Here is a 23,069-nt window from a genome sequence, read left to right as displayed (position 1 = left end):
CTCTTGTTTGTAAAGCATCTTGTTGATCTTCCTTCATGAGATCGCTAACAAAAGTAAGAGGTTACTCGAAGATTCGAATGTCCTAGCATGTCAGTTTTGTACCAAGACATGCTAGTTGATCAACAACTAAGTTTTGCTCTTTGTACACATGATTCACTAGTGGATTAAACAACTTGCTTAGGAGGTGCCTGCATTCAACAAAAATAGGAGAACAGTTCGAGTAATTATAGTCTCGTTTGATATGAGATGAATTGAAATAGATAAATATGATTTGTGATGATTCACATATAACCAATTCAAATTTACTCAAAAGCATAGTAACGATCATTATTGTAGCTTAATTATATCCTCAATATATTGAGTATAAATTTATAAGATGGACAATATAAATACTTCTTAATTATAAAAAAACACATTTATAATTAAAGATCGAATATGCTTAGTTATACATTACAAGGAATCAAAATTAAAATTAATGAAAGATGGCCAAAGTGTTACAATCCCTTTATTAAATTTGCATAAATTCACAAATAAATTATCAAAATTGAATATTTGAATTAATTATAGATTAAATATATTAATTAGACATCATAAGGACGAAACTCAGAATTTGCCTTTATTTCAAGGATTAAAAGAGCAAATTCTCTGCATTTTGTTTTAATTAATTTGTTTTTATTTTTTCAAGTCTGGGTTACCACGTCGTCGTTTTATGGCGACTGCCGTAATTTACCTCAACGGGAAGAAGAAGAAGAAGAAGAAGAAACGACGGCCGGCGACTGAAGACTGTAAACAGTGTGAATTTTCAGCAGAGTAAAGAGGAAAGAAGGAAGCTATAGAAAAGACGTAATGGCTGTGTCTCCAAAATTATACTATAATAAACCTAAGAAAGGTAATCGCTGAATTATTTTCTCAATCGAGAAGAATCTCCTATAAGAATGACATTTTTTAAAATAATAATATCCGTTTCTATTCGGATTTACAGCGCAGCTGAAGCAAATTCAGCAACAACAGGCATCTTCTCCGACGCCGGTGTCGGCGCCGACGGTGCCGTCATCTATGGCGCGCGGTGCGGCTCCACCTCCTCAGCCGCCTAAGGAATCCTTTATTCGCCGTTATAAGTACCTATGGCCTATGCTTTTGGTTGTCAATTTCTCTATTGGAGGTTACTCTTTTACTCTTCGTTTTTTTCCATTGTTGGATAATGCCTTTTTAATTTCATTATAAGGTTCCGAGCTTTTTGAAATTGACTTGGGCATTTTTGAGGATCTGCTTTATATGTTGTAATTTCATTCCATGTCTGCTATGGTGATGTTATTGTTGGAGTCCCATGTGTTTGTGGGATGGGAATTTGGTCTCTTATATGGTGTAGGCAATTCATAAGTTAGTTTTTGGTGTTGAGTCAGACTCAAGATCCATTCTTTAACATGGTATGAGAGTTAAACTCATACCCTTTCGTTGTTTTCGACATTGGTCCCCTTGTCTTATATTGTCCATGCTTTAGATGTCCAGTCCTGGGAGTGTTGGAGTGCCACATCACAATGGAATTTGGTCTCCCCATATGGTCTTGGGCCATCCTCCTTCATAAGCTAGCTTTTGGGGTTGAGTTAGGTCTAAGATCTACTCTTAAACAGTTATGCTGAAATTGGAGTTCACCTTAGAAAATGCAATCAAGTCTTGTTTAAGGAAAGTCTCTGGGGAAAGGATGCAGAGTGTTGGAAAAAGTTGATAGTCATGGAACTTCTATTTAGTATTCGAGTTTCTTTATAGTATTAGTAGACAAATTTCAGTCTTTAGCTTATTTTCTTTTTCATAATTCAATTAGGGCGTGGCTTATATCTCATACTGTCATTTCCATAATTCAGAAAAGTTTTCTTTTCTTTGAGAATCCATTCTAGATGCGTACTTATCCTTGTTCCTTAGGCGGCAGGGTAAGTAGCTTTGATTAGGTAAATTACTGAAGAGATGATACAGAGTAATGTTCCAATAGGCCTAGAGTAACTATGTCATTGTTACAGCAGCTGTCAGATTTAAAAGAAAATGATTTACAAATGGGAGAAACCTCCAGTCATCCTTGAACTCACTAGTCATTTTCTTATCTTTCTTGCAACCTTCCCTGTTCCATTGTTTCTCTAAATTGGTTTGCTTTCTCTTCATTTTGGGTTCTTGTTGTATGTCAATAGACACAGTTTTCCTCATTTTTAGTTTGAGTGTTTTGTGATTGTTATGTGACACCACAAGCCACAAACAATAAACATAAGTTCTGTTGCTTATGTGTCAAGCACCATATTGGTTGTTCTGAATTTTGAATGATGTGATCCATTTAGAGTCCTAAACCAAAAAGGTTTAAATCCGAACGGACTGATATAAATAACTAGTAATGCAACCATCTTTAGTCTAAAAAGCCTTCACCTTGCCCTTCTGCACTAAAGAGGAAAATAATTCTCACATGTAGGGTAAGAGAGGGAAGTACGACATGGAGGGGTCTTGAAATACTACCCAAGAATGTCTGAACGTATACGGTTGAAAACTGCACTATCAGTGAAGATGACATGACAGTTTTTTTGTAAAGCCTTTGTGTTTTGTACCTTCTTTGGAATATATTTTCCTGCATCCCCACGTACAATAGAAAACTTACCAAGCAGTTCATGCATCATGTTCGTTGCCATCATTATGGAGGAGTAAGATACCTTTGGTGGAGGATCATTTCTACTCTTTTATAGTGATATTATAACTTTACGAACTCGAGTACTTTGAATACCATGGTTTCAAACATGAATGTCTTGAATGGTGTAATCCAGCTGGTTTATTCCATCTGATTTATGATGGTTGAATGAAAGTTGTGTGGTCCAAATCTGGTGCAGATTATTTTGGTCAAAGGGGCCAAATGATCATCAGAAATGTACTGATTGTTTTGGAATCGTGACAAGAACTTTCCAAAAGTTGTTATTAGCAGTGATGGAAATTGTCAAAACAGACATATCCTTGTAAAATGGAACCATAGTCACAGTCTATTTGCTTGGACTCTTCAATAATGTCGAGAGTTACGTGTCGGACCCTCCAAAACTAGTGCCAATTGGAGGATCTGACATGTGTGTGGCAACATTTTTGGAGACTCTGAGCAACATATGACTCACGGTAAATAGTCCAGTAGTATGACTGTGCTTAAAGAAAATATTCATAAGTTTTAATTGTACTGTATCTCTTTATTAAGTTAGTTTTAGCAAGGACAATTAATAATTTAGAAGCAAGCAATATTGATCGAGTCCACCAAACTTTGTTAAAGCACATGTTCAGCTCTGATTCCCATTTCTAACTTCCATGCTGCAACTGTTATTTGGCTTTAATTTCATCTATGCTCTAAACAGTGATTCTCTTTTAGATTTGACCTACCATAAGGTGAAGGTCCAGAACTTTCACTTGGAAGTTTCTGCAATCAACGCCATGCTAAACTTGTAAAAGAAGTAAGCATAGTTTGTAACTGTTTTTCTTTGGTGCTGCACATTACTCATGATTATATTTTAATATGGAATGGAATTGTATGAAACTGGATGTACTGTGAACTAAGATCTACTGCTTGGCTAGTAGTCCTTGTGCTGCTCTATCTTTTTGCGTAATTCTACTCTCCTAGTGATGGCGATAATGTTCTTCTAGAAATGCATACAAGTGGAACTCCTTTGTGTGCACTATATTTGTTTAGTGTAAACATGTGATGTTAATACGGAATGTTTATGTCATCTTCTTGTGCTGTAATTGTTACTGGTAAGAAGAAACAAAAGGTCAATAAATTGATCTTCCTGCTTTATTTGTCTCAATTAGTTTTTAAAAGAACAGAAATATTAGTTCAAGTTAATAATCATTGCTTCTTTTTCTGTCTCTCATTTCCATGTTACATTGTTAACTTGTAGAGTAGCATGTTTCTTTCCTGTATCCCCTTGCCATGCTCACAACCTTATGCTACCTGGACAGCTATTTGCTGCCGGTCTTTACAGTTCTCTTTTCAGAATTCCGTAAACTTGCTTTTACATTCGTGGTATTTCCATCTGTTTTTGTGATTTGTGTAGCTTACCTTTTCATGAGGACAAAGAAAAAGGATGTGGGAACTGAGGAAGCAGAAATATTAGATGTTCCTGGCGCCTCTATTTCAACAGTAGCTGCTAGCACAGTTAGTGAAAAGGAAAAGGAAGTCACTGCTACACCTACTCTTCAGCCTGTGATTGTACGAGAACCAATACCCGAGAATCAACAGCGTGAACTATTTAAGTGGATGTTGGAAGAAAAGAGAAGAGTTAAGCCAAAAGATCAAGAGGAGAAAAAGCGCATTGATGAGGAGAAAGCCATTCTCAAGCACTTTATTCGAGCCAAGTCCATCCCAGTTTTGTAATTTTTTACTCTGACGAATTCCAATACTCGTAGGCTTGGATGAAAATTTATCCTCAGGTTTGATTTTCATCTTTTTTTGGCTTTTCAAATATAAACACATGTTGAAGTAATGAATTTGCTTGGACAATGAAGTGATGTCTAATCCCTATCTCCAAATATTTGGTTATTGACAAGAAATTTGTAAATACATTTGAACACTTTCTTACACAAATATGAAGATTGATGTTTCCTAACTAGTTCGGGATTGAGACGTAGCAATAATAGCATCAGTAATCGTTGTTGAGACTATTAGAGTGTCAACTCAAGCAAATAAGAGCCAGGGTCCAAAATCCCAACAAATGCAAAAGAGGCTCTCAGTTTCCAAAAATGATTCTTGACTGCGTTAGAATATTCCGCCTCAATATTAAGCTTCTTGCTCTTTTCATAACAATGGGAGCACTAAAAATTGCGAAAATAGCGATGGATTTTAGCGATAAACCATCCTATGTTCTTAAGTAACGATGAATTGCCTATGTATGCGAAAAGTTAGAATTAAAGAGTTGTCAAAAAAGAAAAAGACATTCTTTTTTAAACGGACTAAAAGAAAAACCAAAAGCAATTGAAACAAAGAGTATTAGCAACGGAAATTGAGCTTCCACGAAATGAGTGTATCGAATCAATAATTGCCGTCAGCGCATAATGCATCTAACTTTAGTTCATTAAAAAGTTTAGTTAGTAGTATTAATTTATCAAGGAAAAAGATAGAATCATAGTTTAGTGCATTAATTAATGGGATATATATACACCTAGTGTACAAGAAATAATACTCTCCAACGGTTTTCAAGCTAAGATTTGGTTAATATACTACTAACAATAACAATTTAAATAAAAAGGAGACGTATCTAAAGGAACTTAATGGAATGATGACATTAGAATGAAGCACACGCTTACACTAATGATTATTAACAAATTAAATCAGTTAGGCCATTCGAACAATCATGGAAAGAAGAACTTAATTAATTAATATTGGGGCATGGTACTTAATACTCTTAAATAATCAAAGCCAAAGACCAAAAGTTAATAATTACAGTCAAAGGGACAATGTTAATTAAAATTAAAATCACATATGTATTACCGCCCCATTTTATATGTCATCCTTTTCTATAAATAGTTAAACCACAAGATTTGTCATTTTATAAAATTTATGCATAAATTACCATATTTTGCCTATTATACCCTTGATAGAGTAGCTGATAAATCTTGAAAATATATTCATCATTTATTATAAAATTGACTTAAGAAAACATTAAATAAGGGTAGAAGGGTAAAGTTACGTCATTTCTTAATGCAAGTGCAAAGTAAAAAAGTGACATATAAAATGGAACGGAGGGAGTAAAAGAAGATTAGCTAGTCTTGCATCTTAATTAGTACTTAATTACTCATAAGAGACGTATAAATCAAGAAATTAAGGATAAGAATGAGATTAATTAGAAGAGAAGTTTGGCCATGGCTTGTGTAGGGTATTGAATATGATGATGATTATATATAGTTAAAGTGTTGGCTTTGTACTTAAAAAAATAAACTCACATGCCGGCACAATTGTGTCCCATATATATCATGATGAGCGTAGGGACTTGTATTATTATTTGATACTAATTCTATATACTTGTATAATATATAGTTTACATATCTTAACAAACTTCTCCTTGTACCTACCAAGAATTTGATTTGCCTTTACATGTTAGTTTTGGACCACTTAATAAAATATTCTTCCCATATATATATATATATATATTATAATTTATTTTTGTTTGTTTAAATTAAAACTAACAAATTGCATCTCGTATGACATAGTGATTAATGAAACGGACAAAATAATGAAATTTCATATTCAAATTTTGACGAAAGCACAAAAAAATACTAATTTTTTTTTTGTCTATATTATGAAGGATAAAAGTATGTTATCCAATATTTGTCAAGTATCTGGTAAAATAAATCGAGCACAAACCGATTCGGATACCACAGAGAAAAAGGAACTAATTGGCTTTGTGGGATATATACACATATATATATGGTTTCCTTAATGACCATGCAACTGTATAGTTTGACCAATAATCGACACAAGCGGCCACCAAATCACTGGCCTCTACTTTTATACATTTATACATATTTTAGTGTATAGTTTTAATATTGTAGGATCTATTATAGCTTAACTTTTTTTTCATTTTTACCAATACAATCATATGGCTAGTCTCTTTTAATGATCAATATTGCATGAATTGATGGTGGGTCCAAACTATTAAAGATGTCTACACATAATCAAGATAGATGCTAGGCATGATTTACCTAGAGATTGATCCTCCTCATGATCACTTTGGGACAATTCTTGAAAATAACTATGGCCTATATATGAAAGTCAGTTGTCTACGATATGCCTTTTAACTTGATCTCATTTTATAAGTACGTCTTTCAACTTTAAATGTGAACAAATAGACACTTAAACTTGTATAAAATTATACAAGTAAACACACACGTCAAACAAACTCCAACAACCTTAATTATTTCCAAAGAATATATAATCACTATTAAAAAAATATTAAATTAACTACGAAATTTCTCATTAAATTAAATATCCTTATTGCTAAATAGCTCTTAGCTAGTTGGCTTTTCAAATGATTCGTCGTTAATCCATAACTAGGTGGGATTATCATGAGATTTTTATTGTTATGCTACAAAATTTGTCCGTTGCTAATTCTTTATTTTCTTATAGCAAATAAAATATTTCCTCTGCCCCTAATTACTTGTCCACTATTGAATTGACATACCTATTAAGAAATCAATTAATGACATAGTGAGTTTACCATTTTACCCCTATTAATTATGAAGCAGATGAAAAGTTTACATTTTTCAAAGTAATTAGTCATTTAATTGAGGGTACAATAGATAAAAAAAATTGTCGTTTCTTGATTTGTCAAAATGGACAAGTAATTAGGGATAATTATAAAAGGAAAAATGGACAAGTAATTAGGGACAGAGGAAGTATGGTTTAATTAATGTATGCCTTATTATATTTGTCTTCATCATGACTAATCCGACTAAATTAAAGTTTTCTAAACTCAAGTACCCAATTCCAATTATTGTACAAGATTCTAAAAAAAAACACTTTTTCTGCTTTAATTACTCCCCCCCCCCCCCACCCCCACCCCAACCCCCCAAACACAAATAATAACGAAAGGCGTTACAAACACAAGTCAAAAACACTACAAAACCATTTTTAGTCTCAAACAAATTCTCTAGTTTTGCCTAGAAAAAAATAAAGAAAATGATGTATAGTTATAGTATTTGGAGTTTGTTAGCAATTGCAGTTTTTATCATCATTTTTCATAAGAAACTATTCATCATCATCAGCCATAGAGTGAAACGATACACAAAATCAAACATGACGATTTCACTACTTCCTTTGGGAAATCTTGGATGGCCTTACATTGGAGAAACCTTAGAGTATATTTCTTCTGCTTATACTCATTCTCCTGAATCCTTCATGGACAAACGTCGCCACATGTAAGTCGTTACATTTTATACAACTAAAATTAGCTATGGACTTTGTCGTTAAATTTATACTCGCAACTAACAATTTTTTTTGATAAGATATCTATGTTGTTATTTGAGAGATTTGTGATGAATTTCATTTTTTATAGATTTGTCCGTAGCTAATTTCTTCACAAGAAAGCTATTTTTTTTTTAGTGATTGATATGAAAAAAAAATCATTTTTAAGGAAAATATTTTACATGATCGATCTCTCGTTTATGAGTGGAATTTATTGTTTTGTAATTATTAGCTTAAGTTTTTATTAACTTCACATTACTTAGCTTTGACCAACAATTAATTAAACCAGCTTATTGTCTTCAATGTCAAATTTTTTTCAAAAAATATATTTTTTCATCACTAGCCAAACTGTTTTCTACTTTATGGCTACAAGGATATGTTATTGATGTACTATACAAAAATAACGGAAAATTAATATTTTCTGTAAAAATAACTTTTGTCGTATCAAACACATTCTTGATTTATACGAGTAATAATATGATCATTATCTTTCAAATTTATTTTCTCTATTAATGAGTCGTAATTAGTATGTTCTGTTAATTAAATTACTAATTATTTAGTGTAATATTATTTTATTTTTGGCTATTTGAAGGTATGGAAAAGTGTTCAAGTCACATATATTTGGCAGTCCAACCATAATTTCAACAGATGCAGAAGTTAATCGAAGTATTCTTCAAAGTGATGCAAAGACTTTTGTGCCCTTTTATCCAAAATCTCTAACTGAATTAATGGGAAAATCATCCATTTTGCTAATTAATGGAAGTTTACAAAGAAGAATCCATGGCCTAATTGGATCTTTTTTCAAATCTCCTCATATTAAAGCTAGAATTACACATGACATGCAGAAATATGTACAACAATCTATGGATAATTGGCAAGAAAATTGCCCTGTCTACATCCAACACCAAGCAAAAAATGTTAGTTTCACTTTCCCCCTCTCTTTTTCGCACTATCAGAAAATTGCTAATTTTAACAAATATTTTATTGGAATTTGGCTTGTCGGTAACATTTTATTAGCAATTTTATAAGAGTCTCACTTGTCTATTTTTTCAAATCAAGTGTTTTATATTTTGGTACGGCAAGGGATTTAACTTATATGTTAAAAGTACTTCATATGCTATTAGCGATGGATAAAATTTCGTATTAGGGATGAATTATAAAGAAATTTAATTAGCTAGGAGCTTTTCAGTGATGAATTGACTAGGAATTACTGATAAATTATTTCGTAGCTAATTCCATATTTTGCAAGCTTGAAACTAACTTGTTATACATTGTCCTATAGTGAAAGTTAGTAATTATGGCTTGAATCGTGGAGTTTATGCTAAAACTTGATGAATTATGTTGTTAGTTAAAGTGAAGTCATTTGTTATAATTATGTTTGGGATATTTAAACATGTCTAATTTCAACATTATCGTTAATTTAATTTTTATTTTTATTTTTAATATGTAAATATTCAGATTGCTTTTCAAGTACTAGTCAAAGCATTGATTGGTATAGATGGAGGTGAAAAATTGGATATTTTAAAGATCAATTTTCAAGAATTCATTTCTGGTCTTATGTCTTTGCCAATTAATTTCCCTGGAACTACACTTTATCGTTCGTTACAGGTAACGTAATTTATTTTATTATGGTTTGGAAAATAGTCGTAACGACTATATTGAGAACGAATTAAATCATATATGGTTGTAAATTTATTTCAGGCGAAAAAGAGGATGGTGAAATTGATACAAAATATTATACAAGAAAAAAGGGAAAAGAACATTATGTCAACAGTAAATGAAGATGTAGCTGATGTTTTGTTACATGATACAAGTAGAGAATTAACAGATGAATTAATATCTGATAATATGATTGATTTTATGATACCTGGTGAAGATTCTGTTCCAGTATTAATAACTCTTGCTGTTAAATACCTTTCTGATTCTCCTCTTGCTCTCCAACAATTAACGGTACGTATTCTTCCTGCTCTGCGTTGAGTTAAGTCTTGTATCGACGAAATAAGGAGAAATTAGTCTTTTTATATGATGTTGGACTATTCACTTCTTGATCTAGATTTTCGCGGGGTTGAGCTAGATACTTATGCCCTATTAAATTGTACACGCTTTAAATGTTCAATTCTTGACCTGAGGGGGAGGGGGTGTTGAGTGTCACATATCGGCAAAAAAGACATAGGTCGTAGCTAATAATTTGTTGTCAATCCATTCTTAAACAAAATTAGCAATAAATTTTATTGTTTAGCTACAAAATTTATTTATCGCTAATTATTTTTCGTGATGGTACTTTATAGGAGGAGAATCTAACACTAAAGAGGTTGAAAGAGAAGAAAGGAGAAACACTAGTGTGGAGTGACTATTTATCATTACCATTTACACAAAACGTAATTATTTGATTATTTTTCAACTTAATTATCAAACATAATTATTGAATTAGTAATTAATTACTCTCTTTTTTTATAGGTGATATCAGAGACATTAAGGCTGGGAAACATAATAATAGGAGTAATGAGGAAAGCAGTAAAAGATGTGGAGATAAAAGGATATTTAATTCCAAAAGGATGGTGTACTTTTGTTTATTTTAGATCAGTTCATCTTGATGATAATCTCTATGACTTTCCTCATCAGTTTAATCCTTGGCGCTGGCAAGTAAGCACGACAATTTTAATTTTTTGAAATATTTATTTTAGTATATTAATTATTGTGATTTATATTATTTTTATACGTACAGAGCAAGGATACAAATAATTGTAACTTCACCCCCTTTGGAGGTGGACAAAGGTTGTGCCCTGGGCTGGACCTTGCTAGGCTGGAAGCTTCAATTTTTCTCCATCACTTTACTACTCAATTCAAGTATGTATGAATTTTTTTAGGAATAATTAACGATAAAAACTTACTTAAGATTGAATTATCAAATTAAAATTTGAATTTATTTTTTGAATATTCATATAGGTGGGTGGCTGAGGAGGATTCAATTGTCAATTTTCCAACGGTAAGAATGAAGAAAGGAATGCCCGTTCGGGTTAAAAGAAGAGAGAACATTAGCTAGGCTTCATACAATAACATATATACATATGTTAGAAGAACAATATAAACGAAAGAGATTAGAAAGAAAGAAAAAAACTGTTGGTTTTCGAACACTGGTGTGAAGGGCCTATTCTTGAAGATTGAGTTGCGTTTTTCATGAAGGAATAAATATATTTTTTTGAACTATAAATATAGCATATATCAAAATTTAAAATATAATAACTGATCTACAAATTAAAATTATTTCACCGTTATTTTTATATCATTATGTGAGATTTAAAATATCTAGTCACTTACTTTTTTAAAATCATTTCTTCACTTCTTTCATTTTTATTTTCTTCTATGCTTTTTGTTTAAGACTATCTCATCACACAAATATTTTTTCTTCTTCATTTCATTCTTACATTGTAATCAATTTGAATTGTTAGTAAAAAATAAAAATTAAAAAGGCACACGTAATTTCATAACCACATGAAATGCAATCATTTTGCAGCTAAACATAAGAATGAGTGTCTGAAATTAATTATATTTTCTGTAATTCTATTAAAATTTAGTGCTACTATTATTGTTAGTATCACTTATAGTACTAGTTCTACTTCAATATTACTATTTTTTCTGTGGGACCTTATTAGATATTTTCATTTTTTTGTATTCCACTTTCATATTATTGTTATTAATATGTACGAGCACAATAAAAGAGAATTAAACGTGATTAAAAGAGCAATATATGCTATAGAATTACTAAATGTTAAATATTTTAATATTTTGATATTAGTGATGAAGTCATAATTTATATTTGAAGAATGTCAAAATATAAAGTAAGCACACCGTGGTAAATTGGGATATTGCTGGCCATATGTAGTTTTAAAAAAATTATATAAGGATGTTGTTGTTTTAGTTGTTTAAAAGAAAAAAAAATGAAAAGAATGGCTGAAGACAGTATCCTTATAAATATGTTGTGAACTAGAATTGAAAACACGACCTTGTTTTGGAACTTTTGCAACTCCTTAATTACTCTGCTAAATTTTAAAATTGTATCAAAAGGTGTCAACACTAGTATATATATTGAAAAATTAGAATTTAACCTATCTATACAGTGTTAGAGGCGTATCCGGGGGAGGGGGGTCACCGAGTTCACGTGAACCGATGCTCCTCTCCCGAGATCATATATAGTAGTATTTATATTTTTAAAAAATATATAGAAATATAGACGTGTGAACCCTCACTCGGAGTATCACATAATGCGATAATGACTTGGTGCACCGCTCTACGTGAGGTTAGAAATTTGAGTTTTATATTTATCTTGTTTTATTTGTCTTTCTAAAATTAGATAATACTTCTCTAAGTGGTAATTGGTAGCATTGTTGGCATTTTAATTAATTATATATATATATAAATTAATTTTGGACCTATAATATTAAAATTTTAACGATTTTCAGTAGTAAAAACTTACATATCGAATCAATCAAATTTATATCTTAGATCAACATTTTTGTAATAATGTATCCATCATCTCAAAATTTTAGATACGCTTTTGTGTAGTGTAGTTATTTTTATGAAAGAAGATCGCTTGATACCCTCCGAAAAAATAGCACCGCCCTTGTTGGACATAATATGAAAGCAAAAAAAAGTATATCTATGGGACTATATACTATGTTGTAATGACATCATCCTAAAAAATTTGAAGGCTTTAGTGAGAATTATATGTCTAGAGTTAGGAGTGGCAAATGAGTGGGTTGAGTCGAATATGAGTCAATCAAAAATGAGTTAAATAAAAATGGATAAAGTACTAAACTTGATTCATATTTTAAATGGGTAAAAATGATTGAGTTACTCGATGGGTAAGATGGGTATCCATATTTACCCATATTATTATTAAAAAAATTGGTTGAAGACAATTTATAAATATGTTGTGTAACTAGAATTGAACACACGACCTTTTTTGGAACTTTTGCAACTTCTTAACTATTATGCTAAATTGTAAAATTGTATCAAAAGGTGTCAACACTAAATATATATACTGAAAAACTAGAATTTGACCTATCTATACAGTGTTAGGCGTATTCGGGTTAATTTAAGTTGATTTGGGGATTTTCGATAATATAGGGGCACACATAATGAAATTAGTAATGGCAATGGAAAGAATAACTTCATTTTAACGGTAAGGGCATAGTCAACTAATAAAAAAGTTGAGAGGTATTTTTGACCCTTTTTCCTTTAAGAAAATATGTTACCGTTGTATATTTATTTTTATATTTTTTGCGAGATTTAAAAAATCTGATTGCCCGCTTCTTTGACTGTTTTTTTTTTTTCATTCTTATCCTATTCAATACACAATATTTAAGAAATCTCATTACCTGCTTTTTTTTTCCCTATATATATCAAACGAACGCAGAGAAAATGATCAAAATGGTCCTTAATGTATATGAATTACTTTATTTTGATCCTTAATATATTCCACATGATCTATATAGTCTTAATGTATCATAAAAAATACTCAATTTGATCATTTGCCTTAAATATAACATGGACATGAGTTAAGTTTAACGTTGGGCCCCACTGAAAAATAAAACCACCCAAAATATTTCCCTTTCTCCTTCATTCTCTAGTCCTCCCATCAAAAGCTCTGTTTTGAAGAGCTTGTGGGTGTTTTTGCCTCAGCCATAGGAGGAACTTCCCTCTTCCACTTTTAAAAATATTACTTATGATTTAGATAGTTGAATTTTGCTTTTGATAAATATTTAAGGATTGAGTTCATCTTATATTTTATATAAGTTATGAATTGGTTTTTACAAATGCCTCCGACATAAAATTTGCTCAGTTGATACTTCATTAGCCTCATATGACAAATTTTAATGCTGAAAAATGTTGTCTAAAACACATGAGCAGTTAAAAAAAAATATTGTGACCATCATATATATACCATTGACCCTCACTATGGACATTAACAAATCTAACAATATGATTAAATCTTATAATAATATTAACAGTGTAAAAAAATAAAATTATTTTCTAACTTAACAATTTTTATTTTTTTTTAGAAATCTTAACTTTGAATTAGGGCTAAAACAGTGGGAACAAAAGGGTGGTGGAGGAGGGACAAAAGTGGAGAGCAGCGGCTGGTTGGTGGACGAGCGTTGGTGAGTCGGTGGCCTAGACCGATGTGGTCGGAGGAGGAGAAGGAGAAGGGGAAAATTGGGTCAAGCTTTTCACGGGACTAATGAAGGAGAAGGGAAAGTTTTGGTTTTTTTAGTGGGCCCGCCATTAAATTTAACTGTGAGATCTGTTATATTTAGGGTAAAGAACCAAATTGAATATTTTTTTATAATACACTAACGACTATATAGATCATGTAAAATATATTAAGGACCAAAATAAAGTACTCTATATATTAAGTACTATTTTGGTCATTTTCTCAACAAACGCATCTTAAGTTACAATCAGTATCACTCACAATGTTGGTTCTTCTAAAATATTACTCCCTCAGTCCCATTTTATATGAGGTACTTTGACTCGGCACAGAGTTTAAGAAAGAAAGGAAGACTTTTAAAACTTGTGGTCCAAAATGAATTATAGAATTTGTGTGACTGTAAATCATTTCATTAAAGGTAAAATAGATATTTTATAGTTAAATTGTTACTTTATATAGAAATGTGTCATTTTTTTTGTGACTGACTAAAAAGGAAAGTGAGTCATATAAATTGGGACAGAGGGAGTAGTATTTTTCCTTTTTTGTGAAACGAGTTTGGCGAGATGGAATTCAAATCAACTTATTATTCATTCACCTGAAGGCACAAGCGTTGCGGCTATTCAACTTTTCCATTCAAGGTCCAAAAAATTACTATTTATCATGTTTCATTTCTTTTTTATTTTTTCATTTTGATTTTAAAAGTTTTGTTTTCCAAAAACTATAAAAGTTAGTTTTTGCCCTGATAATACTTTTGGAATCTTAATCAAACACAAATTACTCCTTTATCGAAAATGTTTATTTTTCAAGTTGATTAGATGAAGAAAGATTGTTAATTAAAAATGAAAAGGGTGACACATAAATCAGACAAAGGGATTAATAAAAATCACTTTTCAAACGGATTTATAGTTTTCACCTACAAATAAATTTCTTAGCGTGGAATGACAAATTACATTGTTGTTGCCCAACTTATGATTTTTGTCAAATCCCTCAATGAAATTTATCTTATTGAACTGTTGTATCATTCATTTGCGCTTGAACTATTTTATTCTTCGAAACTATTTGTTTAATGAAGCAAAGAAACCAATTGTCATGTACCCAAAATAATTCTCTCCATTCTGAACATATTAGAATGGTTTTGTTAGACGAGGCTGATGAGATGCTTTCAAGGGGATTTGATGTCCAGGTAATTTATTTCTAAAGTTAATTTACTCTAAATTTTTAATGATATGGACATGTTTGTGTCTAAGGTTCCCAATTTTGGAGAATCTCTTTTATAATAAATCTTTTGAAATGAAAAAAAATATGAAATTGAAAATAGTGTTTTGATATTTCTTTTATTTGCAGATACATAAAATTTTGCCTGCCAAAATTGAAGTAGTAGCACTCTATCCAACCATGCCGAAAGATGTCCTTGAAATCACGAGGAATTTCATGAATGAGCCGGCGACATCAATGAACATGTGGCAGTCTATAACCTTCTTATGAATTGACTCTGGAACGTCAAGTCTTTTGATTATTGTGAAAATACAAATGACGCTTCTATTTTATTTTGCAACTTTTTGGGGAGTAGAATGGTAGAAAATATCTTTAGAATATTTCACATGATTTTTTTTTGATATTGACATTATATTTCTTCTCTGGATACATATGAAACAATTAAATAAAATTATCATTTTGCTATTTTAATTGATTGATATTTGATTTTTTCATCCTTTAACAGTCGATTTTATGCTTTGTTGAATATAAGTTCTTTAGACGAAACAATACAAATGAAAGAGATTAGAAAAAAAATATGATTTTGAAATACTGACTAGGTATCATAGAGGACTGATTCATTCTTTCAAGGAAAACACTATCAGTCCTTTATGATATCTCCTAATACTCATTATATAGTAATATCATGATGGTTGATTCATTCTAAAAAAAATGAAACTCAATTTTTCATGATACTCGTATGATATACATCATGTACTGATAGGTATCAATATATAACTGACCCATAGGATGTATCATATATTAACAATATATTACAATGAATTGTTTCATTTCTTCCAGGAATAACTTAGTAATTAATGATACCCATAGTGTATATCATATACTAGCATGATATCATATAGATTATCTCATTCATTAGAAACAAAAACAAAAAAAGCTCTAAATTCCCTGTGATACCCACATGATATATTTTATAAGGAAAAAACATAAATTCACCCCTGAACTTATTTCGAAAAGTCAGTTACGCACTTAAACTATCGTGACGACCTATTACACACTTATTCTGGTTAAAAATATAACTAATAACACCTTCTAACGTACAAAACCAGTCACACATACTAGAGTTATGTGCACGCGCCTACCAGATCTATGCAAGCATACACGTGTAATATTTTTAATTTTTTTCACCTTTTTCCCAACCAATTTTGCCTCTATCTTCTTTTTTTCACTTTTTTCCCAACCATTTTTACCTCTATCTTCTCTCTTTTTTCTTACCTGAATGACACCATTTTTGTCTTTGTTTCTCTCTTCCTCCTTACCTGAATGACTCCATTTTCAATATTTTCTTCTGATTATAAAACATACAAAACAAACTATTGTGACAAATAAGATCGACGGAGTAGCAACGATGGTTAGAAAGTTCGTGAAGGAGTAGGGAAGATGGATAACAAATTAAATCAAAGTTATTATCCAATACAATTTCATACCATTTGTCATCATCATTGACATAATTTTGAACTCAAACCTTATATTTCTCAGCTTCTTTACCTTATCTAAACACCTTCCTTCCTTCTGGGTTTTTCAAATACGGGTCAAATGAACTTTAATTGGTAATGGTTTATTTTGAGTTTTCTTTTTAGTTATTAGTGTTTTGATGGTAATGGATTGTGAAACTTGAACTAAATATTTTAGTTGAGATAAGTGGTTAAAACACACCTAAACTATACCTTTTTTTTGAGTTTCATACCCGAACTATCGAAAGTCTGAGAAACACACCTAAACTATTACATTTTATTTTGAAAAACACACCTCAAGTAAAATATGATAGTGTGTGTATTACACTCTCTCAATTATTATTTTTTAAATGCCACATAGATTGCCACATGGAAACAAATTCCACCATGTCAAAAGATTAAAGTTTAACTTTCAACATGTAGAAGCATCTTTCTCTGTTCTCAGTTGAGTCTCTTTGGTGTGTGAAAATTTGAGTAAATTTAGGGTTTTCACTATTAATTCACAAATTCATCATGGTTTCAAGGTTAGTTACTCATTTGTCAAAAAATGTTAGGGTTCTTATTTTTGTCTCAAAATAGTAACGATTTGTATAATTTTTTAGGTTTTGATCCATACCATCTGAAAAGAGTTGAAAGGAGAAGAAATTGACTACATAAGGTACTCTTTCTTTTACTCCTGAACTTAATTTTCGTACTGGTGGCGATTTTTAGCTACTGATTTCATGAACAATAGTTGGCTTATTAAACTTTGCATATTTCAATTGTTCTAAGGTAAGGACACTAAGTACGTAAATTTGAGGTTTCACATCGGTGGTATACTTGTGAGTGAGGTAGGACCTGTTTATATTGGGGGGAAAAAAGAATATGCCTTCAATGTTGATATAGACCATTTGTCTATTCCGGAAGTGAATGACTATTGCAGGGATTTTGGGGTTACCAATATAGAAAAAATATATATTGGAGCTGCTCAAGTTGGCAATTTGGTAGAATTGGTTAAAGATAGGGATTTATTGGTCTTAGCCAATTTGTTGGTTGTTGGGGGTACTATGGACATTTCTATCTGCCATAAAGGGGAAGTTTTTATCAAAACAACACATGTGACCAATGAGTCTTTTGAGACCACATGCAATGAAGTGGATAGACCTAATAAAGAATCTACCAACAAAGTTGGTGAAGGTCTCAATGCACCTTTAGGTAAAGAAATAACACTTATTGATGGTAGAAATCAAATTGTCGGGGTCCAACAATCAAATCTAATAGAAAATGGCAGCAGAAACACAAATGAAGCTGAAGATGAATTGAAGTTTTCTAGTGAAGATGAAGATTTGGAGGAAGATGAAGTAGAAACTATTGTGCATAGTGATGCTGAAAGTGATGAGAATGTTGACTTTTCTAGTGAGGAGGATGGTTATGGGAGTGATATTCATGAAGAGCTAAGCATAGTTAAGAAGGATTTGAAAGCATATTTGAAGAAAAAAAAAAAGCCAAGGAAAAAATAAATTGCTGAGTGTTTTTTGGGAGAAGTTGGCATAGATCCTGGTTTTGAAGACATTGATAAACCTAAGAAAAATTTAACTGGTAAGCTAGTAGGTGATGAGCCTTTTTATGACAGTTCTGATGCCGATAGTTTTGAAAGTGAAAGTGAGGGGGAAATAGATATTGAAAGATCTGATATTTTAAGGGCAAGAAAGAAGAACAAGAGGGTCTCTTATGATCCAACATGGAAAAAAGTTGTGTGGCAACTTAATATGGTATTTGAAAATGTAAAAAAATTTAGAGAAGCTTTGAGCAAGTATGCAATTGAGAGAGGTTGTCAACTGGATAAGATCCACAATGATCAAAGAAGGGTCAGAGTAAAATACAAAGCTAATGGCTGTCCTTGGATACTTTATGCAAGCAAAGATTTCAAATCTTCCGATTTCATTATAAAAACCTACAATCCTAGACATAAGTGTTATAGGACCAATACCAACACAATGTCCAACTCTAAGTTTTTGGCTAAGTACTATAAAAGTAGAATTGTTTCTCAACCTTGCATAAAGGGATGGGAAATACAAGATTTGGTCAGGACAGACATGGGATTGTATGTTGGTAAGTTCGTGTGTTTGAAGGCCAGAAAAATGGTGTTGAAAAAGATAATGGGTGATCATGTTGCTGAGTTTAGTAGAATCTATGACTATAGAGATATGCTTCTTGAATCAAATCCAGGAAGCACTTGTGTGGTGAAAGTGACAAATTGTGATGATGGAAAAAAACTCTTTCATTCCTTTTATATTTGTTTTTCAGCTTTGAAAAAAGGATTCATTGAGGGTTGTAGAAAGTGCATTGGGTTAGATGGTTGTTTTTTGAAGGGAATATCTAAAGGCCAGCTACTTGTTGCTATTGCAAAGGATGGGAATAATCAGATGTTCCCAATAGCATGGGCTGTTGTTGGAACTAAAAGTAGAGAAACTTGGACTTGGTTTTTGAGAATCTTGAAATCTGATTTGGACATTAATGATGAAGGAGAAGGATTGACTATCATAAGTGATATGCAAAAGGTACGACTTTTATCCTTTGGTTTCAGCTTTTTTAGCCAATATTAGCTGCTATTTTCAGCTTTTTTAGCCAATATTAGCTGCTGTTTTCAGCTTTTTTAGCTACTGATTTTACAAGTTTTAGTTAATGTGTTTTAAGTTATTTTAGCTACTAATTTAAGCTCTTTTTTAACCTCTGTTTTCATCTCTTATCATCCAATTTTAACTACTGATTTCATGAGTTTTTTAGCTGATGTGTTATAAGTAGTTTTTAACTATTGATTTCAGCATTTTGTAAGGACCTTTTGATAGTTCATAACAACATTTTATCTTGTCCACAAAATTAGAAACTCTAGTGGTACTTTGTTATTCAACTTGTTTAGCTACTGTTTTTTTTTTTTTTGCTACTATTTTCATCCCTTTTAGCTTTAGTTGTTAAGTGATGTTAGTCTTAGTTGTGCGGACTCTTCACTTTTGATGCCACACTTGTATTGAATTAACAAAAAATACACTACTTTTGGCTAATTCAACATGCCCTCGTTGACATTTTTGAAGAGTACTCCAAGCAACATATATTTTAGTTATTATTTTGAGTGATTTTAAACACATAAGTTTTTCAGGGATTATATTTAGCTGTTCAGGAGTTGCTTCCAGAATGTGAACAAAGAATGTGTGCAAGACATATACTTGCAAACTGGTCAAAAAACTGGAAAGGTGTTGAGGAAAGAAAGAGGTTTTGGGCTTGTGCTAGATCAACATTTGAAGCTGAACTCAGGAAGAACTTGGATAAATTAGCACAATTAGGCAAAGATATTTCTAATGACTTGGTAAACTTCAATCCTAATAGATGGTCCAAAGCACAGTTTAGGACATCCTCAAAATGTGACAGTGTGGATAACAATATGGCTGAAAGTTTTAATGCTTGGGTGTTGGGTGCTAGGCACAAGACTATCATCAGTATGCTTGAAGAAATAAGGAAAAAGGTAATGAATAGATTCACTAAAGTGACAACATTTGTAAATAGTTGGACTCATGACATTTCTCCAATGGCAATGTTGGTGCTAAATACAAATGTGAAGAAGTCAATGAGGGTGGAAATTAGTTGGAATGGTGATATTGGGTATGAAGTGAAGGATAGTCCATATATACATGTGGTTAACCTAATTCAAGGAACTTGCACTTGTAGAAGTTGGGGATTGAAAGGGATTCCTTGTGCACATGCAATAGCAGCTATACATCACGATAAAGCTAATCTCCTTGACTCGGTTTGTAAGTGGTACAAAAAAGAAACCTACCTGAAAGCTTATAAACATTTTTTACAACCAGTAACAAACATGAAGATGTGGCCCGAGACATTGAATCCAAAAGTTGAGCCACCTCCTGTTAGGAAAATGCCAGGAAGGCCTGGTAAAAAAAGAAAGAAGGAACTTGGAGAGGTACCAAGTTCTGGAAAGCTTCCAAAGAGGGGAAAAACCATGAATTGCTCCGCTTGTAAGTCAAAAGGTCACAATATAAGAACATGTCCAAACAAACCTCCAGCCACTTCAGAGGTACATTTGATTTCTATTAATGTTTATTTATAGTATATTAATACCTTTAACACTTTCAAAATTATTCTTTGCATAGGGTATTGCTACATCACAAGCATCTGCCAGTAGTAAAAGAAGTGGCAAGCAGAAATCTCACCCCACTCAAGCAGTGCAACAATCTCAATCTTCTGAACCATCTCAAGCAATAGTGCAAAGTGACAGTGGTAATAGAAAAGGTGCAAATAATGCATTTAAGAGGCCAAGAGTAGTGGGTCATGGAGTATTTGTGAGCAAAGATGGTTTTATTTGTGTCGAGGTAAAAACAAGAGTTAATAAGCTTATATTCTTGATTAAACTTCTTAAAAATAATTTAACGACTCTTTATTACTTTACAGCAAGGAAGATCTATTAGTAGGGTAATCAAGAGTGGAGCACAAGAGAAACTGATAAGTTCAGCTATTGTCACCGGTGACCTTAGGTATGCACCAAGTAAATGTCTTAAATGGAAGGGGAAAAGTGCTATCACAGGAAGACAACTTCAACATAAAAGTGCTTTGCTTAGACAGAAGAACATCAAGTCACAAACTTCATCACAAGGTGCAACAAGAACTAAAGGTGTTTAGGGATGATGTGGCTGATTTTTCATGTGGCTCGAACTATTTTTAAGTCACGTATTTTGGTTGTGAATAGGACGATGTCGACTTTTAGTTATGAATTTTAATGTTACTAAACACGGTGACTAATTTGCAGCCCAAGTAGTTATTGTAATCTACTAAACATGGTGACTGATTTTTCATGTGGTTCGAACTGTTCTTAAGTCGTGTATTTTGGTTATGAATATAATGGTATTGAATTTGGGTTGTGAATAGGATGGTATCAAATTTTGGTTGTGTATTTTGATGTTACTAAACACAGTTACTAATTTGCAGCCCAAGTAGTTTAATATAGTTGTAGGTTGCTGTGCAAATTTAAGCATGCATTACTTGGTTTTAGTGTTTCTATACTATACAAACTAGAGCCAACCAATTTTCTACTTCGAGCTACTAAAAATGCTTTGGTGACTTCTATCCTTAGCTGCTCATAGTTGTTTAAATAGTCGTAATCAGAAAATGATTGATGAAGTAGTCTGTAAAAAGCGACAATTCAATAGAAAGAAAATATGCTCTATTTGGTGGCATAATGATACCACAAATATAGTCTAACTAATTATTAAACAAACAAAAAAATAGAATCTGATGTCATGGACAAACACTCACCCCTCAAATTATTAAAGCTACCAAAGGGCGTCGTGGATTCCTTGTATGGCATCATTGATATACAAATATCAGTCCCTTTTGAGCGAGTTTAAGCAACTAGTGTAACATATAATTTAAGGTGTGTTTCTCAAATTTATGAATGATAGTTTAGGTGTGTTTCTTACTCTCCTAATAGTTTAGGTGAGGAAGTCAAACAATTTTATAGTTTAGGTGTGTTTTGATATTTTATTTTAAAAAAAAGAAGAAGCCATGTGGACGAAAATCAAGGCCACATGCGCGTAAAAGAGTGTGTACACACACATTTGGTCCAGTCAGCACAGAGGTGTGTTTTTCAAACTAAAGTGTAATAGTTTAGGTGTGTTTCTCACACTTTCAATAGTTCAGGTATGAAACTAAAAAAAAAGGTATATTTTAGGTGTGTTTTAACCACTTATCTCATTTTAGTTTGATACTGATCCATTTGATATTGTCGAGCCAATTTTTATTTTGCACGTATAAATCATCATTGAATCCAAACCCTTGCTCTATCAAATTTGCAGCGCTGTGTAAACTTGATAATCTTGATATTTGGGGGTGGGGAGCAATTACCTTTTCTTGGTAATAATTGTTTGGGAATTTAGGGGTTGACTCTTTAATGTTCTTTGATAATAATGGATTGTAAAATTTAAATTGGAAAATTATCTTTTTTGGTGAATCACTTTGCTGAATTAAGTATGAGTCAAACTAGTTGAGAATTCTCAAATAAATGAACTGACTTCGGTCAGGTTCTTTTATCAATCTCCTGGCCCTTACTTAACTCCTTGTTTCGTAAATCGGTCACTGATAGAAAAGGTTTTCTCACACTTTGAAGCATAAAGCTGCA

At 31.9% G+C, this 23,069-nt stretch overlaps 4 protein-coding genes across 4 annotated transcripts; all 4 read left to right on the top strand.

Moving 5' to 3' along the window:
* The first annotated feature begins 720 nt into the window (after positions 1 to 720).
* LOC125820672 (uncharacterized) lies at positions 721 to 4,528 on the top strand. Its single transcript, XM_049500095.1, has 3 exons — positions 721 to 889; positions 983 to 1,162; positions 4,062 to 4,528. Exons 1-3 carry the CDS (start codon positions 847 to 849, stop codon positions 4,379 to 4,381), a joined length of 543 nt encoding a protein of 180 aa, XP_049356052.1. The 5' UTR covers positions 721 to 846; the 3' UTR covers positions 4,382 to 4,528.
* LOC125820829 (3-epi-6-deoxocathasterone 23-monooxygenase CYP90D1) lies at positions 4,515 to 11,009 on the top strand. The gene is made up of 10 exons (XM_049500266.1): positions 4,515 to 4,542; positions 4,636 to 4,710; positions 7,815 to 7,920; positions 8,559 to 8,883; positions 9,425 to 9,574; positions 9,668 to 9,916; positions 10,255 to 10,344; positions 10,424 to 10,609; positions 10,692 to 10,813; positions 10,913 to 11,009. The coding sequence occupies exons 1-10, from the start codon at positions 4,515 to 4,517 to the stop codon at positions 11,007 to 11,009; spliced, it is 1,428 nt and encodes a 475-aa protein (XP_049356223.1).
* Positions 11,010 to 15,306: 4,297 nt separating this feature from the next.
* LOC125820828 (ATP-dependent RNA helicase eIF4A-like) lies at positions 15,307 to 18,405 on the top strand. Its single transcript, XM_049500265.1, has 3 exons — positions 15,307 to 15,360; positions 15,522 to 15,640; positions 17,829 to 18,405. The coding sequence occupies exons 1-3, from the start codon at positions 15,307 to 15,309 to the stop codon at positions 18,403 to 18,405; spliced, it is 750 nt and encodes a 249-aa protein (XP_049356222.1).
* A 241-nt stretch (positions 18,406 to 18,646) lies between these two features.
* LOC125820700 (uncharacterized) lies at positions 18,647 to 21,574 on the top strand. Its single transcript, XM_049500120.1, has 4 exons — positions 18,647 to 19,446; positions 20,043 to 20,972; positions 21,049 to 21,267; positions 21,347 to 21,574. Exons 1-4 carry the CDS (start codon positions 18,655 to 18,657, stop codon positions 21,572 to 21,574), a joined length of 2,169 nt encoding a protein of 722 aa, XP_049356077.1. The 5' UTR covers positions 18,647 to 18,654.
* Positions 21,575 to 23,069: the final 1,495 nt, after the last annotated feature.

This window comes from Solanum verrucosum, unplaced genomic scaffold (genome assembly GCF_900185275.1).
Source record: "Solanum verrucosum unplaced genomic scaffold, falcon-dt-bn FXZP01000117.1, whole genome shotgun sequence".
Lineage (NCBI taxonomy): Eukaryota > Viridiplantae > Streptophyta > Magnoliopsida > Solanales > Solanaceae > Solanum > Solanum verrucosum.
Note: the sequence above shows the minus strand (reverse complement) of the source record. Positions and strands in the feature narration are given on the sequence as shown.